Below are 21,724 nucleotides of genomic sequence, written 5' to 3'. Positions count from 1 at the left end.
GGCACTGGTGATGACTGAGGGGAGGTACTGATGATGACTGAGGGGAGGTACTGACGATGACTGAGGCGAGTCACTGATGATGAGTGAGGGGAGGCACTGATGATAACTGAGGAGAGGCACTGGTGATGACTGAGGCGAGTCACTGATGATGAGTGAGGGGAGGCACTGATGATGACTGAGGAGAGGCACTGGTGATGACTGAGGGGAGGCACTGATGGTATCTTCGCTCAATTCTTCCCCTCACCAAGCAGCAGCCCTCGTGCGATATCAAGATTGTATTGTACATCATTTCACTTGATTTGACTTAACCTTTATGATAATGTGATGAATCAGGCAAAACTGACTTATATCAAAACCCAGACCCAGATGCATAAGGCTTTGCATAGATGATTGATTTAGTATGCGATGTGATGGCTTAAAGTATGTGATGCCATTCATGTTAGTTCACATATAACTTTCAGTCTGTGTTCAGCAGCGTCCAGTTGATGTGTTGAAAAAGTATTTAGAAAAAAGTATCCTTTAACTACCATGACGTAGATGAGGTCTGATGTTATGCAAGATGGCAGCGTCTCCTGGGATCAGATGTTACTAGTAGTATTTTCCATCTACAAAGCAGTGTACGTATATGACAGTCTGGCCAGGTGGTATGATCACTCGGCCGGGACAGCTCATCCACCACCTGCTGACCTCAACTGTACCCACACAATGGCGATAAATGTGATAGCAGAAGCCAATGGAACCTGGGAAATCTCCTCGTTCCATGATGCCGGGTACTGCCAGAAGGATTGTCAACATCAAAACCAAGAATCATGAAAGTGAGGAAGAGAGAACGAGTATGAAATGAGGAGGTGGACAATAATGCAGGATAAGTTTGTGGTGTATCTACTCTGGATAATGCTAAATCGTATGGTCAAAACTGTTCTCGGTCATCATAATATTCTTGTTAACTAGGATTACAAGTATTGAATGTCTAGAGGAAAAATATAGCGTGAAGTCTCAAGTATTTGTTGAATTTATTGTGGCCAGGGATAAATAACAACACAAATAACAGATTCATTGACAATATATACGTACTTATATATGGAGACATCTCAGACAACAGTCTAATATATATATATATATATATATATATATATATATATATATATATATATATATATATATATATATATATATATATATCAGGCGCGGGAGACAGCGACAAAGCAAAATAAAATGAAAAATAAAATAATATATATATATATATATATATATATATATATATATATATATATATATATATATATATATATATATATATATATATATATAAAATGAACAATAACAACATAACGAAATTATAAGAACTCTAAACAGATGAAGTGGCTGTGGTGGAAGACGTCATATGTTTGTTCTGTCCTTGTGGATCTTTGTGGTGCTGGTGGTAGCAGGTTGCCCTCCCACAATATTTGTTAAAGTACTTTCCAGTATTATAGACACACACACACACACACACACACACACACACACACACACACACAGGGGCTTTCGTGGCGTGGTGGTTAGCGTTACTGACCATGAGTCAGTACGGGTCCGCTCAGGGTTGAGCCCTCAAAGGTTCAAATCATGGGCGTCGGAGTCGGCCCACACCCGACCCAAGTGCTCTTTTTGCCCTCGAGACTAGTCGATAAACGGGTGCCTGGCTTAGGCTGGTGTGGGTATGTAGACACACAAAGAAGTAAAAACGTAGTACATATATAGTCGGGACAACAAGAATGTCCAATTCTCTCCTCGTAACACACACACACATAGTACTCACAAGAAGCAATCACACAAACTGTGTCGTATTGTAAAAGCCTTTATAAACAGCGTCGCCTGTGTCACAGACATCAACAGAAACTTTTTTTCTTAGTAAAATTGGATCAATAAAAATATAAAGACAAAGCCAGTAGGGAGTGAGGGTGTAATCCTTGCTTAAGGTGACCGAGGCTTAGAATACAAATGTTTACTTTCCTTTTATAGGTTTTCAGATTCTTAGTTAATAGCTTTAAGAGAACACGTTGACACAGGCATCATGTGGCAGCTGCACGCGCACATGACCCGCCATACCACCACCAGTACAGTAAGTGTGAAGTGTTGAGTGTCCAGGTGTAGGTAAGCTCTTCTGTAAGTGTGCAGAAGGTTTCCTCAGGTCGTCATCAAGGATCAGAGGTCGGGCATAGTTCAGAATCTGAAAGAACAAACATAATAACCGATACATAGCAATAAAGAGCTTCAATACTGCATGTCAGAAGTCATATATTACTTATACATAAAACACCAGGAAATAAACATGACCCCCCCCCCCCCACATACTGGCAAGAGTGGCATGAAAATCCTTTCGTTTCCTCACTTCACCAGGTGTCACCTTTCCTCGCCCGGCGCAGCACTTGTGTTCCATCTCTCTCTCTCTCTCTCTCTCTCTCTCTCTCTCTCTCTCTCTCTCTCTCTCTCTCTCTCTCTCTCTCTCTCTCGTCTTTCCCTTCTCCTGTAACGTTTCTGACGTTAAGACCGAGCTCCATAAACACCTACAAGATCTCGTGACACATTTCTTATATTTGTTTTCCTGTTAATGTCCTTAGTTGGGATCTGTCATGCCCGTACCGTGACCATCATAATGATAGTCATGCACTCATCCTTATATCTTTCTATGCAAACTAAATAACACATGACAATATGTGCAGAACCTTAAGCCTAATATTAATTTTCATAGATTAGAAATATATCTTTTTGAAATAGAAAGATTTGGATGGCATACGAAAGGTCAGATGATGAAACACATAAAAAGATGTTTATCAAAGCGAATACCATACATACAATATAGGTCATGGAAGTATGGGAAAGGTGTGGCTTTTGAAGACTTGGTCCTGAATGCTTGTGTGAGAGAGACTCAGTGGTATAGCAGACGTCATGTGTAAGAGGAAATTAATGCTGATGGCTGCAAATAAGAATAAATATGTGGTAGTATCATCATGAGACTGAACGAGTGAGCACACACCAATCAGTGTGTAGTATCTGTACATATTATAGGCAACATAGACATAAAATCTACGAGTTAGAAATTAATGTCAAGCAGTAGTAGTATCTGTACATAGTGGTAGAACGTGCAGCAAGTGTGAATGTTTGATAATCCTAATGTACGATGAATGTATGGGAACATGTCATTTCACACTGCAAACAGTATATATGTACGTTCACTAAACTTGGTTTGGGTTTAAGATTTTCCTTAGTGCCTGCAAAATTCACAATGTCTGACCTGCCCCAGGGACCTGGCTAGGACAGATGTCGTCCTGTCGACTTGTTTCGGGAATATCGTTGATACCTTCACATGACACCTTATCACCTAGATATCCTGCTCTCACACAACAACTGCCTGATGATCGCATCTTTACTTCTGACATCATACAAAGATCATCACTACCTGCAGAAGTACTGGACAAAAGCATAATGAACACACACAAACACACACCTAAAGGTCTGGACACACAGGCATCCTCCTCGAAGCTGAACAACTGGCCCTCATCACAGTTCTTCATTTGGAAACCCCAGCTGTTATCAGCCTCCCGATGACACTCGAAGTAATCCTCGCACAGATTACGCATAACCTGATGAGTTGATCAGTAATGAAAATAACGTTAGTCTTAGGGAAGACACTCTACACATGACTATACAAATTCTACTGCTACTATTACATCCCTATCTTCCTTCTTCTTCGTATAAATGTTACAATCCTCCTACCTGCCGCTGCTTTCAATTTTTCATGGCTTCCTAATTAACATGAAATTTATCAGAGCTCCATAAGCATGTGCTTTGTATAATTCACGAAGGTAGGCCAGGGAAAGGTCTGTGGGGCCTGGATATGGATAGGGAGCTGTGGTTTCGGTGCATTACATATGACAGCTAGAGACTGAGCGTGAGCGAATGTGGCCGTTTTTATGTTTTCCTGGCGCTACCTCGATGAAGCAGGGAGTAGCGATGCTGTTTCCTGTGTGGCGTGGTAGCGTCAGAATGGATGAAGGCAAGCTGGTGTATATATATATATATATATATATATATATATATATATATATATATATATATATATATATGTGTGTGTGTGTGTGTGTGTGTGTGTGTGTGTGTGTGTGTGTGTGTGTGTGTGTATTAGTGGATAGGCTGTTCTTCGTTTGTTTCCTGGCGCTACCTCGCTGACGCAGGAAACAGCGATTGAGTGTAAATAAGAAATGAAATATGTATTCTTATAAGTTTTGGAAAGAGGGGCAAGTATGCAGTCTGTTGTGAATGAGAGAGCTTGGGAATTGAGTCAGTTGTTGTTCGCTGATGATACAACGCTGGTGGCTGATTCGGTGAGGAACTGCAGAAGCTGGTGAATGAGTTTGGTAAAGTGTGTGAAAGAAGAAAGCTGAAAGTAAATGTGAATAAGAGCAAGGGTATTAGGTACAGTAGGGTTGAAGGATAAGTCAATTGGGAGGTAAGTTTGAATGGAGAAAAACTGGAGGAAGTGAAGTGTTTTAGATATCTTGGAGTGGATTTGGCAGCGGATGGAACCATGGAAGCGGAAGTGAATCACAGGGTGGGAGAGGGGATGAAAGTTCTGGGAGCGTTGAAAAATGTGTTGAAGTCGGGAACGTTATCTTGGAAAGAAAAAATGGGTATGTTTGAAGGAATAGTGGTTCCAACAATGTTATGTGATTGCGAGGCGTGGGCTATAGATAGAGTTGTGCGGAGGAGGGTAGATGTGCTGGAAATGAAATGTTTGAGGACAATATGTGGTATGAGGTGGTTTGATCGAGTAAGTAATGAAAGGGTAAGAGAGATGTGTGGTAATAAAAAGAGTGTGGTTGAGAGAGCAGAGGGTGTTTTGAAATGGTTTGGTCACACGGAAAGAATGAGTAAGGAAAGATTGACCAAGAGGATATATGTGTCAGAGGTGGAGGGAACGAGGAGAAGTGGGAGACCAAATTGGAGGTGGAAAGATGAAGTGAAAAAGATTTTGAGTGATCGGGGCCTGAACATGCAGGAGGGTGAAAAGCGTGCAAGGAATAGAGTGAATTGGAACGGTGTGGTATACCGGGGTCGACGTGCTGTCAATGGATTGAACCAGGGCATGTGAAGCGCCTGGGGTAAACCAGAGAATGAGGGTGAACGACTGTGGCCTTTGTTGTCTTTTCCCAGCGCTGCCTAGCGCACATGCGGGGGGAGGGGGTTGTCATTTCATGTGTGGCGGGGTGGCGACGGAAATGAATAAGGGCAGACAGTATGAATTATGTACATGTGTATATATGTATATGTCTGTGTGTGTATATATATGTATACGTTGAGATGTATAGGTATGTATATGTGCGTGTGTGGACGTGTATGTATATACATGTGTGTGTGGGTGGGTTGGGCCATTCTTTCGTCTGTTTCATTGCGCTACCTCGCTAACATGGGAGACAACGATAAAGTATAATAAATAAATAAATAAAATATGTATATATATATATATATATATATATATATATATATATATATATATATATATATATATATATACATATATATATACATATATATACATATATATATATATATATATATATATATATATATATATATATATATATATATATATATATATATATATATATGTTTACACTCACAGTTGATAACTTGTGTTTATCGATACCAATGTTAGTAAGAGCATCATACCTGGAAGAATCCATCTGAATCACAGAGCGGATAATCCTTGCAATGATTAGCTAAGATCCAGTTCTCCTGAGGTCGAAGGTTGTCGTCTGAGCAATCAAGGTTGTTGTTGCTCGTAATGGTCGGCAATATACCAGGAGAGCCGGCTGTACTTGGACACAGCCTGGACTCTGAAAGATTAAACGGTAACTACAAAATTCTAGTAAGGCAGAATAAAGTCAATTTCTATTTTCTTTCTAACGTACAGACATATGAGAAGAGAGCGATGACACACCTTCAGGAGGAGACTCGCACGTATTCTTTTCCCTGTTCAAGACATGGTTTTCTTGGCTGCAGATGCTACTGGCGTTGATGAACGCTGAGGACATAATGCAGCCAGAGCACAAGTCCAGTGTCTCTCTGGTCGGATTGCACACCTCGTACTTTTTGCATATATCATCGCTATAGCTGCAAAACGTAAATGGTGAGACTCCTCCAGACTGAGTTGTTGATCCTACAGGCTGAGGTGTTGATCCTCCAGGCTGAAGTGTTAGACCTGGTTCAGGGTTGGTGCCACAAGGAGGCCGAACTTGGGTTGGATAAAGGCACTGATCCATTTCGTCAGAGAACACCGTGCCCGGCTCACACTCGAAGTAATATCTTCTGAAGAAACCCGTTCTGATGATGTCCTCACACCTGTAAAGTGAAATATTCACCAATGTCATAAGACGACTGAAAAACAGAAGAGTGTGTGTGGTAAAACGTGACGTTATAACAGAAAACCTGCCTTAGGTTTGACTGTATCACACTAAACCTGACTATATGTATGTGATTGCATCACATCAGAGTATATGACTGTATCACACTAAAGCAGATATGGCTGTAGCTTTCACTTCATACTTGATGCATAAATGTATGTGAGTTTATCACATCAAACCTGACGTAGATGTTTATCGCACCATACCTGATACAATGTATGTTACTGTATTACACCGACCCTGACTTACATCTAGCTTAGAGACTTCGCAAACGGTATTTCCAGATGCAATTATCAATATCTAAAACTTCCTTTCATTACACATAACATACAGTGGCAGTAAGGAATGTGGGAACGCACTCACCTGTAGTACCAGCTGCAGTTCCTCGGGTGCGGGAAAACGCCTCTCTCGACACACTCCACCATCGGGTATACGATATAATCAGGGTAGCGCCTGTCTGTGGGAAAACATCATTGATATTGGTCATGTCAGATACTGTCAGGCTGGATGGAGTTGCCCGAGAGATTCGCCTGTATTCACAGTCCAGATCCTTCACCGACTTCTGCAGTCTTCTCGGTGTAAGATTTTCCTTTTATCTTGAATGTCTCTAAAGTTTCGCTACACAGAAGACCAACTGAATTAGAGAAGTATATGTTATCCCGTAACAAAATATCACAGATTTACTGAAGTTATGTTTCAAACAATTTAATCTACATGGTTACTATAGCTCAATGTATAACCAAACTTCTTAAATGATAAATTAAAAGAAGAATCCAGATCTTTAATAAATCATACTCAAGAAAATTATGAGGATCTCAGTTTCTGATAAACGACCACTGTACAGAGGCAGTCTTCACCGACACTGTAATTCGTTTTTAGGATCATCACTAGAGATATGCACAACTACTGTAGGCTTATAGCAAGACACAGTAAGTGTCCTCTCTTACGGGGATTATTCTATTGCAATAATTGCCAATGAAAGAGTGTAGAATTTGGCCGTTTGTAAACAATAGAGTAGATCAGAAGGTTCCATGTTATCACACCTGAGAAAAAAGCTAAGAAGAAATATCTGTTTAGACATCATTCTTTTATTTGGATATAACATTACAACAGTTGTAAAAGTAACTTGTTTCAATTAGCTTCATACTTTCATATGATTGATGCAAGTTTTTTAGTATGACAACGAGTTTCTGAAAAAAATCTATGTATTTGAAACAAGTTTGGTTTAGAGTTAAAAGTATTTAGAATACATCAAATGATACTGACTCTAGATAATGCCATAAAGTGGATAAGATCATCTGATACACCAAACGTTTCCTGATATGAATTTTGGGGAATCACAATATTGTTTGGCATAATGTGTTGACTCACAACGCTTGCTCTACTGCAACTCACTCTGTGGTCCAACAAAGGCCGCCAAGGTGACCGTTGCCATGGCCACCACTATCAGTGGCAGCGAACGCCTCATGTGCAACTGAACCATCTGTAAAAAGGAAACAATCTTGTCAGCTGTCCATGTGTTCTCGTGTTGACGTCTTTGATTATTCAAGCTCTGAAAAATTAACATAGTCTAAGCCAGACGAATGAAAGATTAAGTAAGTGAAGCATAAGTCATTAATGATACATTGTGGTAAGACATTATATGGTCAGCAACCACATTTGTCGTCAACCAGACAGATCACATTATTGTTGCATTCTTAGTCAAGGTCAGGAGGTGGATGACTGCTGTGGGGCGCAGCAGGGTACACCTGAGGCTGATGACTCTGTCCCAGGACCTCATTGGTGTGGGGCGCAGCAGGGTACACCTGAGAATGATGACTGTCCTAGGATCGCAAGTGGTGTTTGTTAAAGTATACTTCAGTCTGAGACTGATTCTAGACAGCAGTATAATCCAGTACAAATTAGGACACAGGATTACGGACTCGGTTGTAGAGTCTGGGAGAGGGTGTGAGACATGAAGATACATCTACACTAGCATGTGGAAGAGACTATCAAGAACAGTAAAGCGTGATCAATACCAGGGGAACTTTTGGCGGAATATAAAACGATCCTCTGATTCCTCCATTCACAGGAAGACTCGCCTCCCTGATGATGAGAACATGAAGGAGAATAAACTCGTCTGACATACAGGAAACAGTGTTCAGCTTGGGGACAAAGAAAACGAAGTTAGACAATAGCTTCATAAGAAAGGTTACGAGGCCAACGAGGACTCATTGCTTCTGTAATAAAGCGATAGTAACAGCACACTTAATAATGAAATTTGTATCAAAGATAACTCCTCGAGTCAAAGCCACTATCAAATGAAGAGCCAGACACGAATCCCCAGGAATATCGAAAACACATCAATAGCAAGCTCTTGCGCACTGTCAACAATTCTTGTTTTCTAAAATTAGGAGAACGAAAAGCCAAATAAGGGTTTATCTTTTAAGGCTCACTCGCCTGATCCTGATGCTAGGTTTATGAAAAAAAAAAAAAAAAATGCATCCATCACTCACCAGAACACTGGAGACTATCTTGGATGAGAGATACCCCAAAGTTAAGAAGGATACCTTATGGATGTGCCACAAAGAGGCAGTCTCTTACTTAGTACATGATGCAGACATTCCACTTCCACCACCATCCTTCCACGTGATGTACGACATGTACACACGGAATGTACGACATGTACACACGTCAGGATGGAGACAGAAATGAGGCCAGGTGGACACTGAACCAGCCACGGGTCGTCCAGTCATTCAGTACTATCCAATCCCTAGCCAAGGGCTGTCCAGTCATACAATACTCTCCAGTGTCAGTCATAGGCTGTCTAGTCATGCATTACCCTCAACTCCCAGCCATACCCACGAGATGAACGCTTGACCTAACCACAGGTCATCACGACACAAATCTTTCAAGTCGAATGAAAAAGATCGTCATATCATTCAGGCAAACCAAAACCTCTGGACGAGGATAAGAGAAGAAAATCATAACAACAGGAAGAATATTATGGGTAAAAGTCAGGAACGCAACCATAACAGGGGGCCTTAAAGGCCATTAATCTTTCAACAGGATTCCCAAGATCAGATATTCTACTAAGGATCAGACAACCCCTACAACAAGGCCGAAGAACTAAGGGTGAATGACATCAGCTCTAAAAAACAATTGAACGTTAGGGAAGAAATGTCACCAAATGTTTGGGATGAAGAAAGCAAAAACGTGTCGCACATAATCAGCTGAGTTTTTATGCACAGTTGGACCACAACCTGTACCTCAGCTCAGGGCTCTGGCATCTCAGATGTGATCACTGGCCAGACTGGAGAAAAAGAATGAAAACTCAAATAGAAATGTTTTCCTCCAATGTATGTGACAACATTACCATACACTATCTATCTATCTGTCTATATCTATCTATCTATCTATCTATCTATCTGTATATATATATATATATATATATATATATATATATATATATATATATATATATATATATATATATATATATATATTTATATATATATATATATATATATATATATATATATATATATATATATATATATATATATATATATATATATATATATATATATCATACTTTGTCGTTGTCTCCCGCGTTAGCGAGGTAGCGCAAGGAACAGACGAAAGAATGGCCCAACACACCCACATACACACGTTTATACATACACGCCCACACACGCACATATACATACCTATACATTTCAACGTATACATACATATACATACACAGACATATACACATGTGCATATTCATACTTGCTGCCTTCATCCATTCTCGTCACCACCCCACCACACATGAAATGGCACCCCCCTCCCCCCGCGCGAGGTAGCGTTAGGAAAAGACAATAAAGGCCACATTCGTTCACATTCAGTCTTTAGCTGTCATGTGTAATGCACCGAAACCACAGCTCCCCTTCCACATCCAGGCCCCACAAATCTTTCCATGATTTACCCCAGATGCTTCACATGCCCTGGTTCAATCCACTGACCGCACGTCCACCCCGGTATACCACATCGTTCCAATTCACTCTATTCCTTGCACGCCTTTCACCCTCCTGTATCTTCAGGCCCCGATCTCTCAGAATCTTTCATTCCATCCTTCCACCTCCAATTTGGTCTCCCACTTCTCCTCGTTCCCTCCACCACTGACACATATATCCTCTTTGTCAAACTTTCCTCACTCATTCTCTCCATGTGACCAAACCATTTCAATACACTCTCTTCTGCTCGCTCAACCACTTCTTTTTATTACCACACATCTCTCTTACCCTTTCATTACTTACTCGATCATACCACCACACACCACTTATTGTCCTCAAACATTTCATTTCCAACACATTCACCCTCCTCCGCACAACCCTATCTATAGCCCATGCCTCGCAACCATATATTATTGTTGGAACCACTATCCCCTCAAACATATCCATTTTTGCTATCCGAGATAACGTTCTCGCCTTCCACACATTCCTCAGCGCTCCCAGAACCTTCGCCCCCTCCCCCACCCTGTGATTCACTTCCGCTTCCATGGTTCTATCCACTACTAAATCCAAACACTTCTTTTCCTCCAGCTTTTCTCCGTTCAAACCTACCTTCCAATTGCGTTGTCCCTCAATCCTACCGAACCTAATAACCTTGCTCTTATTCAGATTTACTCTCAGCTTCTTCTTTCACATACTTTACCAAACTCAGTCACCAACTTTTGCAGTTTCTCACCTGAATCAGCAACCAGCACTGAATCATCAGCGAACAACAACTGACTCACTTCCCAGGCTCTCTCATCGACACCAGACTGCATACTTGCCTCTCCAAAACTCTTGCATTCACCTCCCTAACAACCCCATCCATAAACAAATTATATATATATATATATATATATATATATATATATATATATATATATATATATATATATATATATATATATATATATATACATATATATATATATATATATATTTATTTACTTATTTATTTATTTATTTATTTATTAATTTGCTTTGTCGCTGTCTCCCGCGTTAGCGAGGTAGCGCAAGGAAACAGACGAAAGCAATGGCCCAACCCACCCACATACACATGTATATACATACACGTCCACACACGCAAATATACATACCTATACATCTCAACGTATACATATATATATATATATATATATATATATATATATATATATATATATATATATATATATATATATATATATATATATTTTTTTTATACTATTCGCCATTTCCCGCGTTAGCAAGGTAGCGTTAAGAACAGAGGACTGGACCTTTGAGGGAACATCCTCACCTGGCCCCCTTCTCTGTTCCTTCTTTTGGAAAATTAAAAAAAAAAAAAACTGAGAGGGGAGGATTTCCAGCCCCCTGCTCCCTTCCCTTTTAGTCGCCTTCTACGACACGCAGGGAATACGTGGGAAGTATTCTTTCTCCCCTATCCCCAGGGATAATATATATATATATATATATATATATATATATATATATATATATATATATATATATATATATATATATATATATATATATACATTTTCTTTCTTTTCTTTCATACTATTCGCCATTTCCCGCATCAGCGAGGTAGCGTTAAGAACTGAGGAATGGGCCTTTGAGGGAACATCCTCACCTGGCCCCCTTCTCTGTTCCTTCTTTTGGAAAATAAAAAAAAAAAACTATTCGCCATTTCCCGCGTTAGCGAGGTAGCGTTAAGAACAGAGGACTGGGCCTTTTTTGGAATATCCTCACCTGGCCCCCTCTGTTCCTTCTTTTGGGGAAAAAAAAAAAAAAAAAAAAAAAAAAAACGAGAGGGGAGGATTTCCAGCCCCCCGCTCCCTCCCCTTTTAGTCGCCTTCTACGACACGCAGGGAATACGTGGGAAGTATTCTTAATCTCCTATCCCCAGGGATAACATATACATATACATATATATATATATATATATATATATATATATATATATATATATATATATATATATATATATATATACACACACAGACATATACATATATACACATTTAATAATACATACTGTCTGCCCTTATTCATTCCCATCACCACCCCGCCACACATGAAATAACAACCCCCTCCCCCCAAATGTGCGCGAGATAGCGCTAGGAAAAGACAGCAAAGGCCACATCCGTTCACACTCAGTCTCTAGCTGTCATGTATATATGTACATGTATGTGCTACCTCGCTAACGCGGGAGAGACAAAGTATAATATATATATATATATATATATATTATATATATATATATATATATATATATATATATATATATATATATATATATATATATATATATATATATATATATATATATATATGTTAGACGACTCGAGTCACGGACAAAAGTCCACCTCAAGGCCGGGGCTGAAAGGAAGTATACAGAGGATAATGAAAGGGGAAAAAATAAACGTGGGAAAATATTTACGAATTTTGGAGGAAGTGAAAAATATGTCTTTAAGACATTCCAGGTCATAGTTATTGGAAACAAGAGAGAGTAGAGAGTTCCAAAACTTCGAGCTGTAGGGAAAGAAACAGTTGTCAAAACCCATGGGTTGCCATCGGCCACACAGTAATCATGTGATGCAGCAGTTTGCCGATAGCAGCGTGGTCTAGCTAGTGGTGGGAACACACAAGAACGCAGTTCTCGGGGGCAAAAACCAAAGTAATACATATAGAAGAGGGAAAGTGAACCAACATTGTGGCATAAAGGCGAAGGGGTCAAGTTTTGATGTTCGCCTGGGAGCGCTTATAAGTTGGACCTCTTTCGACTCAACCCTGTCGAGTAAGCATGCAGAGCTACAACCACTCCAGATGTGAGAGCAGTACTCCATACCAGAAGGGATCATTCCTCTATGTAAACGGAAGAAGAAAAAAACCGACATCTAAACAGGACTCCCAGTTTCTTAGAGGCAGACTTAGCTATTTCTATAATGTGGGGTTTCCAAGGTAGAGAGGATGTTACAATAATACCAATTCTGTTCTCAGAGTTAAGAGGCGTAATAACAGATGGGCAAAAACCGGATCTTGGAGGTATCACTCTTACCCAGGATTCGTCTGTCCCACAGCGATATCATGTCCAAGTCTGGGTTTACTGAGGAAGTTGTGTCGAGACGAGATGCAGATCGAGTGAGAGAAGGGGAAGCAGAATTGAAGGATGTGGATGAATGCAGTGTCGAGTCGTCAGCATATGAGTACATTTGGTAATTTGTAGAACAAATGATATCGTTGATAAAAAGCGAGAAAAGGTGTAAGGGACGAGACAGAACCTTAAGGAACACCGCAGTTGATGGAGAAAGGGGAAGGATGATCCATCAACAACCACAGAGATATATCGGCCAGAGAGGAAACTAGATATGAAGGAGCAAAGTGCGGGACGATAGCCAAGGAAAATAGCTTAGAAATGAGACCCCTTTGCCGCACCTTGTCAAAAGCTTTGGATACGTCAACGGCAAATACTTAGGATTCCCCAGGATCTTCCAGGTATGATGACCAGACATTAGTAAGACAGGAAAGAAGATCACTAGTGAGTCTCGCCTTATGGAAGCCATAATGGTGACAAGAGAGAAGACTGTGAGATTGAAGATGTCTGAGGATACGGGACTTGAGAAGGAAATGAAGGACTTTGAAATGTTATATATTATAGTAATAGGATGATGGTTAGAGGGTTTAGATGGTCACCCTTCTTAAGAGTTGGATGTATGGATGCATGTTTCCAGAAAGAACGCACAGGTGCAAGTTCAGAGGTACAGTACACTTTTTCAGAACATGGGGATGGACGCCATCAGAACCATCAGCCTTGCCCTGTGTCCAGAGAACGAAGCGTTTTTCGGACAGTTTGAAAGAGATTACGGGGAGGGGCATAGGATTAGTAACCGGGGTATCAGGGGGTAAAGGAATGTTAGAGTCATTCAAGAATAGTTAGAGGAGAAAAGTGAATTAAAGAGACCACTTCAGCTACAAGCCAACCGCCGACAAAGTAAATCACCTCAGATGGTCGTCAGTTAGCACCAGGGACGGTGGCTTGTGTTTTGGCTTCAGGCATATCGACTGCCAGGGTCATTAAGGCCGTCAAAGTTATCATAACTAAAAGTCGATAAATACTGAATATTGTCTCCAGCTGCTAAGGATAATTTTGGGATCATACACGTTCCCACAGCATTCACGTCCCTTATTGCTTCGAAGCATACTTCAATCCTGCATCGGTTAACAGTAGTATAAATGGACACAATTATCAAATATTATCATAAATGAATCAATTATCGAAATCTCTAGTGATTCTGAACTACGTCATGCTACCTGTTTGGTCTGAGTAATGAGCAGGTGCTTTGTTATCAGCCATTAGAGGACGTTCCCCTCCAGGCTTGGAACCCGTCTGTACCTATGAATTATAATGTGGTGGAACACGTTTGTTCATCATATCGATGAGTCAGTATCTGCGGTAGAACACTTGTCCCTCACATGACAGTTTGAAAATCATAAAAGTCATTACTGCCAGTTCATAGTTGAAACCCGGAAATAATTTTTAAGGAAATTAATTAATCTCCATTTTCGGTAAGTATTCCAAGTTCAACATGTGAGTGAAATTCTCTGTTTTGCCAAATTCATTTTTTTCAGTCAAGATTTCCAACTGAAACAGAGACAAACTTGTCAGATGAAGAGAAACTGGACGAAAATCATTGAGAAACGGGAGGACTGGTGAGTCTTGAGCGGTTTGTTGTCTGTCTTATCATCATGAGTAATAATATCTCTGACATAACTGGTAACCTAACCAGCAGTACGAAGGGAAGAAGCAAACGCTGACATGAACATCTTGGGAGACACGTAAGGGTCCCTGTCCTCTCGTCCCTTCCTCCTAACCCCGAGTCCTTTGGTCTTATCTTTATGTGCGCGTCAACCCGCGCTAACCTCCACCAGGAGGAGATGTGGCTTTCAGACTCTTGTCTCCGTCATTGCATATTCTCTCTCTCTCTCTCTCTCTCTCTCTCTCTCTCTCTCTCTCTCTCTCTCTCTCTCTCTCTCTCTCTCTCTCTCTCTCTCTCTCTCTCTCTCTCTCAGTAGATGAACATAAAGGAAGATGAAAGAAGGAAAGTTATGCTCTAAGCAAGATAATTGCAGAAGAGATGAAAAAATGAACACAGGTGACAGGGAAATTATGGACGCGCAGACAAGACAACAAATACCATATGAAGAAGAGTAAATGCAAGCCTGAAGCAGAACCCAAGGATTCTGTTGTCATATCAGGATAAGCAAAGAAATAATTCTGAGATTAAACGTTTTTCAGTGAGAGTGAAAAATCATCTTAAAGGAAACGCGGCAGCAAAATGTAATACAACTTCAGATATTTTTCTAAACAAAAGACAAAGATAACAATAAAGACAACTGGTGATGTTGTTGTTGTTGAAAATAATGATCGAAGCATTACTGCAGAGGCACACAGCAGACGATCTGAACCAACGCTAGATCACCACAGACCAGTCAGCCTGACACCACTACCTACCAGTCAGCCTGACACCACTACCGATCAGTCAGCCTGACACCACTACCGACCAGTCAGCCTGACACCACTACCAACCAGTCAGCCTGACACCACTACCAACCAGTCAGCCTGACACCACTACCGACCAGTCAGCCTGACACCACTACCGACCAGTCAGCCTGACACCACTACCGACCAGTCAGCCTGACACCACTACCGACCAGTCAGCCTGACACCACTACCAACCAGTCAGCCTGACACCACTACCTACCAGTCAGTCTGACACCACTACCGACCAGTCAGCCTGACACCACTACCGACCAGTCAGCCTGACACCACTACCGACCAGTCAGCCTGACACCACTACCGACCAGTCAGCCTAACACCACTTGCGGTTAAACATTATGAGAAAGATAAAACAACGTCTAGAGTATTGATCCACAAGTTATGTAAACAAAGACCAACATTAATTTTGCAAGGTATCTAAATATCTAAACTCACCGCAATAGAATGATAATTCTCAAAGTATTTACATGGAAGAAAGATATACTCTCTTTCATTTTACTTTGCTAAAGCTTTTGATGATGTAAACCACAATAGTACTGTAGCATCTGAGATAATTTCAAAACAAAATTACAAATATAAACGAGGATGTGTCTGAAAAAGGGGAGTTTCTTTCAGTGGTACCAGAGGGAGTGACACTGGATCCAGTTCTGTTTATGATGATGATAACCCCCGTTGACAGAGAGGTAGAAGATAGTAGAGTCAGATGTTTTCCAAATAACAAAATAGTAAGTAAACCGACAGCATCACAGAAAAACAAAGAAAACATGCAAGAGGACTTGTATAGAATCAACATACTGGTAGCAGAGAACCTGATGGAATTTGATGAAATTTTTCAGCAAATACGTCTTGGAGCGATAAGGCCTACAGAAGGCTAGGAAAGCAAGACAGTGACTGAGGCAAATGTTAAAGTTGGTCATCGTAAATGAGAAACCTGAATTTAAAGAACACTTTGATAAGATAGTGCTATCCAACTCAGTAATGATGGTTAAGATAATGACCACTATCGCCACAAGAGATAGAAAGCTAATGATGAAAATGTTGAATGTATACATAAGAAGCAAAATTAGATATTGATGCTTTTTTCTGGTCACCAACCAAAGAAGCGGAAATAAACAATTTAGAGAAAATTCAGAGAGACATCACAAGTAAAGCCAATGGAATCAAACAAATGAAATATCAGGAGAAGTTGAAAGAACTCGACTTCAATACCCTAGATGCTACAGCCTACATAGAGGAAGAGAAACATGATAACAATCACGTTTGGGCAGATTAAAGACATCATGAGAAACGTCCTGTAAAATCTCAAATGATAGCTTGGAATATACCACAAAGATGTCAAATAAAGATATACGAGATTCTCGTCCGAGTAACGAGTCCAGCTTTAAATGAGAAAAACAACAGTGGGGCGAAAAGAGAAGAGAGGAATGGAATGATGATCCTGCGGTGGAAAAACGAGAAAAATTGTGATAACAAATTATAAAAAGAGACAGGAGAACCGGAGCCTGAGGCACGCAGGATGATGATTCATGTGTCGTTCGCTTTGATAGGTTAATGATAGAGAAAATAAAACCAGCAATCCTGACACGGAGGTTGTAAGATGGTTCCGGCCATCACTTCAACACTCCTAAAGTGAAGAGGGTTGTGTTTCCCTAGGCGGCTGCTGTCTACAACCCATCATCCACACAAGCAATGCTGACAGTAAGATGCATTCAGGAGTCTGATTATGATCTAACTCTACAACCAGACGAACCAGTACAGAAGTTTGAGTGGCATGTATGTCCGCTCAGACTGATGACTTTCTGTTCGTTTACAGATGTTGACTATATCTTGAAAGATTTTCAAGTATAATCTGGCGAAACTCGATATGAAAATCCGATTTCCATTAACAACTGGTTTATCCATTAGTAATAAGGTTGTTAAGAATTCACTGGTTCCTGTACAAGCTGACGCTGTAAGAGGAATTGATATTGTTTAAATAACTAGTAATTCAACTCATTTGGAATTTGACATTTCCAGGACAGAAGACTAACATCGCGACCAATGATCAACCAAACCTGGACAGTGTCAGAGAGGCAACGACAAAGTTTGTTTTTCTTGTTTTTTTTGTGAAGCTGGCGATCAAGTCGCACTGGACATACACAGCGAGTCACCGAGACAAGATGGAGTCACATGGAAAATATTATCGTCAAATTCAGAGGGAAAAAAATGCCTCTTCCGATGCCTATGCTAACGGTATGATGTGTATTGCTCACCAGTCCCTACTTGGAGGACCCCATGTGTATTGCCCACTCATAGCTGGCTGGACCCCATGTGTATTGCCCTATGTGTATATAATACTCCTACTATGTGTATATAATACTACTATGTGTATATAATACTCCTATGTGTATATAATACTCATCAAAATCATCAAAGGTTTTGATAATCTTGATCAGTCAAGCTACGTAAGTCAAACTTTTACTTCGTTAAACCATGAGTTTCCGTTATCTTCCACTATCACAACAACCTCCAAAGTACTCAGTAGTCTGTCGCTGTTTGAATTCCTTTGTATTCCCTTGTGTTACATACCCACGTGAAGGAAACCATGTGTATGTATTTCCTACCCATACCTGCAACTTATATCATACTAACATACCAAACATGAATCATTTCTGATATCATGGTTTCTCAACAGACACTGACGCTACCACACTGCTGCACCTCGAAGTCTTACCTGCATATCTACGTAAGATCAGGAGCTGGAAGACCTACACGATCACAAACTACCAAGTGCATGCAGCTCTAGTGATCATCAGTCCTTCTTGATCACTATAGTGTTGTCAACTCCTTTATCAAAACAGTGGAAACTATCCTCAAATGAACCTTGACTTCGATTCAAAACTCACAAAGTCTTACGATTTACATTACTCAAGTTATCTACAAGAATGTATTCGCTTATATAGATGGATAGACTATACAGATAGACTATACAGATAGACTATACAGATAGACTACGAAGCACATTATCCACTTTTAGCTTGCGGTGCCAATGAACATTCTTCAAGGCTAAATGAAGAAGGGAACATGTAAAATGGTGCTAACATTCAAGGTAATCTTTCAATCATAGCAGCATTTTCTGTTCTCATCTTGTCATATTTTATTTTCACGACATAATCTCTTCCATAAGTTAAATCAACCACATGAAAAGCAATACTCTACAAGCATAAGTACCAGTGTGTAGGAAAGCATTACTTTCCCTTGACCACTTCAATACGTTGGGTAAACATGAACTCAAATGTGAATTTCATGAAATACCTACAGAAACATATTGCGTGTGAAATGTCAAGAAGTGGACATAGGTACGTATTGGACAACTCAACATTGTCATTAATCACTTGGGTAAAGTCCATTATCTTAACACGAGAATACAGTAGGTCTGTCAACGTTCCGGCTTTCTTCAGTCACTTACTTTATTGTGCAATGTGTCTGATCATTAACATGAGGTGCTGGTGTTGCTGATGGGCCAACCTGTCTGCGTCAAGTGTTTTCCGAAAACACGTAGCACATGGCCACCCACAAACCTGAGTTGTAATATCTAGTGTCCCCAACCACCAGTGTCCACGAACCCTACAGCCCACCAGTGTCCACGAACCCTACAGCCCGTCAGTGTCAAGACTTCTACAGCCCACCAGTGGTCAGGTGTCCTACCCCGTCGCCAACTATGCGGGGAAAGTTTCATCAAATCTTTAAGAAATGTCACCAGGAATGCTTTAACTGGCTTGTGATACGTCGTCAACTCTCTACAACCATCTTTCTTACTCGTTATCATATTGTCAAAACTTATCAAAATAATCTTGATATCGATCGTCTAACTGAACATCAGTTCCTACAATATGCGGACAGCAACATCTTGTTTTCGTGATACGGATTTTGAATGAGATTATCTGAAAGCCGGAATTTAGGTATAGTTACATGTGGTTATGAAATCTGACGCTCCTCTTACAAACTTTGTCTAAAAATGACTTTCTTTACAAAAGGTAAAATATCCGACTGACAACTGATTTCTGAAAGTAAAGTTATCGCCCAGAACCACCAGTACATAGAGCACTTCCAGTGATTCATGAATAGTGTACCTCCATTTGCTCTCCTGAGAATTTCATCTTAATTTTCCAAAATAAGAGAGATTGGTTGGAATTGTTATGATGAATATAAGCACACACACACACACACACACACACACACACACACACACACACACACACACACACACCAATGTCTTAGGTCTTTGATACTTATGATCAAGTTCGACGTTCATGTTAGCGCCACAGGTCGATTACCTCAACAGAATGCCAGCTACCTGACTGGGAGACAACACTCATCAGGGTAGCCTTCCCAGGCTGGGAGTGTGACATGCGGGGTCCCTCAGGGCTCTCTGCTGGGGCCATTACTATTCCTGATCGACGAAGGTGATTTGCCAAACGATGCTTAATCTTACCTAGATATGTTTGCTGATGATGCCGAATTTTGAAAGAATTTCTAAGTAACATGAGCTGCGAAGTCTTACACAGATAGGTAAACAAGATGAAACAGTGGTCTGACGAATGACATATTAAATCTAACTTGACAAATGCAAAACATGAATATGGGAAGAAGTTTAGATAAAAGTACAAGAGTCTTGCTGTGAAAGGGACTTGGGAGCTGATATTACATTGAAAGTATTATCTAAGAAAATGTGTGAAGAATCTTGAGGGAGGCAAACTATACTTTAGAACTTTGACAAACTTGCCTTCAGTTACGTGAACAATAAGATATTTAGAGTCAAATACTTGACACAGCTTCGTTCTAAACTGGAATATATCGCTGGAAGATCCACATGAAATTTCAGGAGTGGCTACATAGGAATGCAGCAAAAATAGTTCCAGACCTGAGTGGAGTGAGTTTCTTGAAGAAGTGATTCCTCGATGTGCCAATATTGGAAGGAAAAAAAATGCGGGAGACAAGATGATTACAGAAAGATTTTGCAGAGACCAGAAGAACATTAAAAAGTATACTTTGAAGTTGGAAGAGAATCCAGAACCAGTTAACACAACTGGAAGTTAAATAAAAAGAAAACATATACTGAGGGATGTGTTAAAGAAGCATATCATCAACATGGCTGTGGTCATGGAGCTAACAGGCTAAGCCAAGAGCAGGTACATGTGCACATCTGTGGAAAATCTAAATCCTGTTTGATATAAATGCGAAGACAGGACCCTGGTCTCCACGAGTGTAAAGCTCTGTGCATGTATGAAGGAAAAAAATCAGTAACAAATTGGCAAAACTTCTATGTAATATATGTAACTAAAGAGAACTTGTCCTCACTCAGACAGTTATGAACGAAAATGATCAATACTTGTACACACTTCCAGCTTCACAAGAGGCAGTAGGGCCACCTTATCAAGGCTATCTGGTCGAGATCACCACTACAAGCACCTGACACTCACCAGCAAGTCAAGATATTCAGTAAATTATTCTATGTTCTGGTAATCACGAGAGAGAGAGAGAGAGAGAGAGAGAGAGAGAGAGAGAGAGAGAGAGAGAGAGAGAGAGAGAGAGAGAGAGAGAGAGAGAGAGAGAGAGAGAGAAAGAGAGAGAGAGAGAGAGAGAGAGTTGCAACTTACCTTCCAGTTGGGTCTGCGTCCACACAGCAAGTGATGGCCAGCCTCCGCCTACCTCCCACGTTATATTGCCTACCTTGCCCCCCCCCCCCCCCT

At 40.4% G+C, this 21,724-nt stretch overlaps 1 protein-coding gene across 1 annotated transcript; it reads right to left on the bottom strand.

The window, feature by feature from the left end:
- Positions 1-1,235: 1,235 nt before the first annotated feature.
- LOC139748933 (uncharacterized) lies at positions 1,236-21,657 on the bottom strand. The gene is made up of 7 exons (XM_071662296.1): positions 21,632-21,657; positions 7,839-7,926; positions 6,807-6,900; positions 5,981-6,381; positions 5,710-5,876; positions 3,488-3,623; positions 1,236-2,209 (listed from the first exon to the last, which is right to left on the bottom strand). The coding sequence occupies exons 2-7, from the start codon at positions 7,924-7,926 to the stop codon at positions 2,178-2,180; spliced, it is 918 nt and encodes a 305-aa protein (XP_071518397.1). The 5' UTR covers positions 21,632-21,657; the 3' UTR covers positions 1,236-2,177.
- Between the last annotated feature and the right edge of the window lie 67 nt (positions 21,658-21,724).

Source organism: Panulirus ornatus, chromosome 6, assembly GCF_036320965.1.
Source record: "Panulirus ornatus isolate Po-2019 chromosome 6, ASM3632096v1, whole genome shotgun sequence".
NCBI classification, from domain to species: domain Eukaryota; kingdom Metazoa; phylum Arthropoda; class Malacostraca; order Decapoda; family Palinuridae; genus Panulirus; species Panulirus ornatus.
This window is presented reverse-complemented; position numbering and strand designations above follow the sequence as displayed.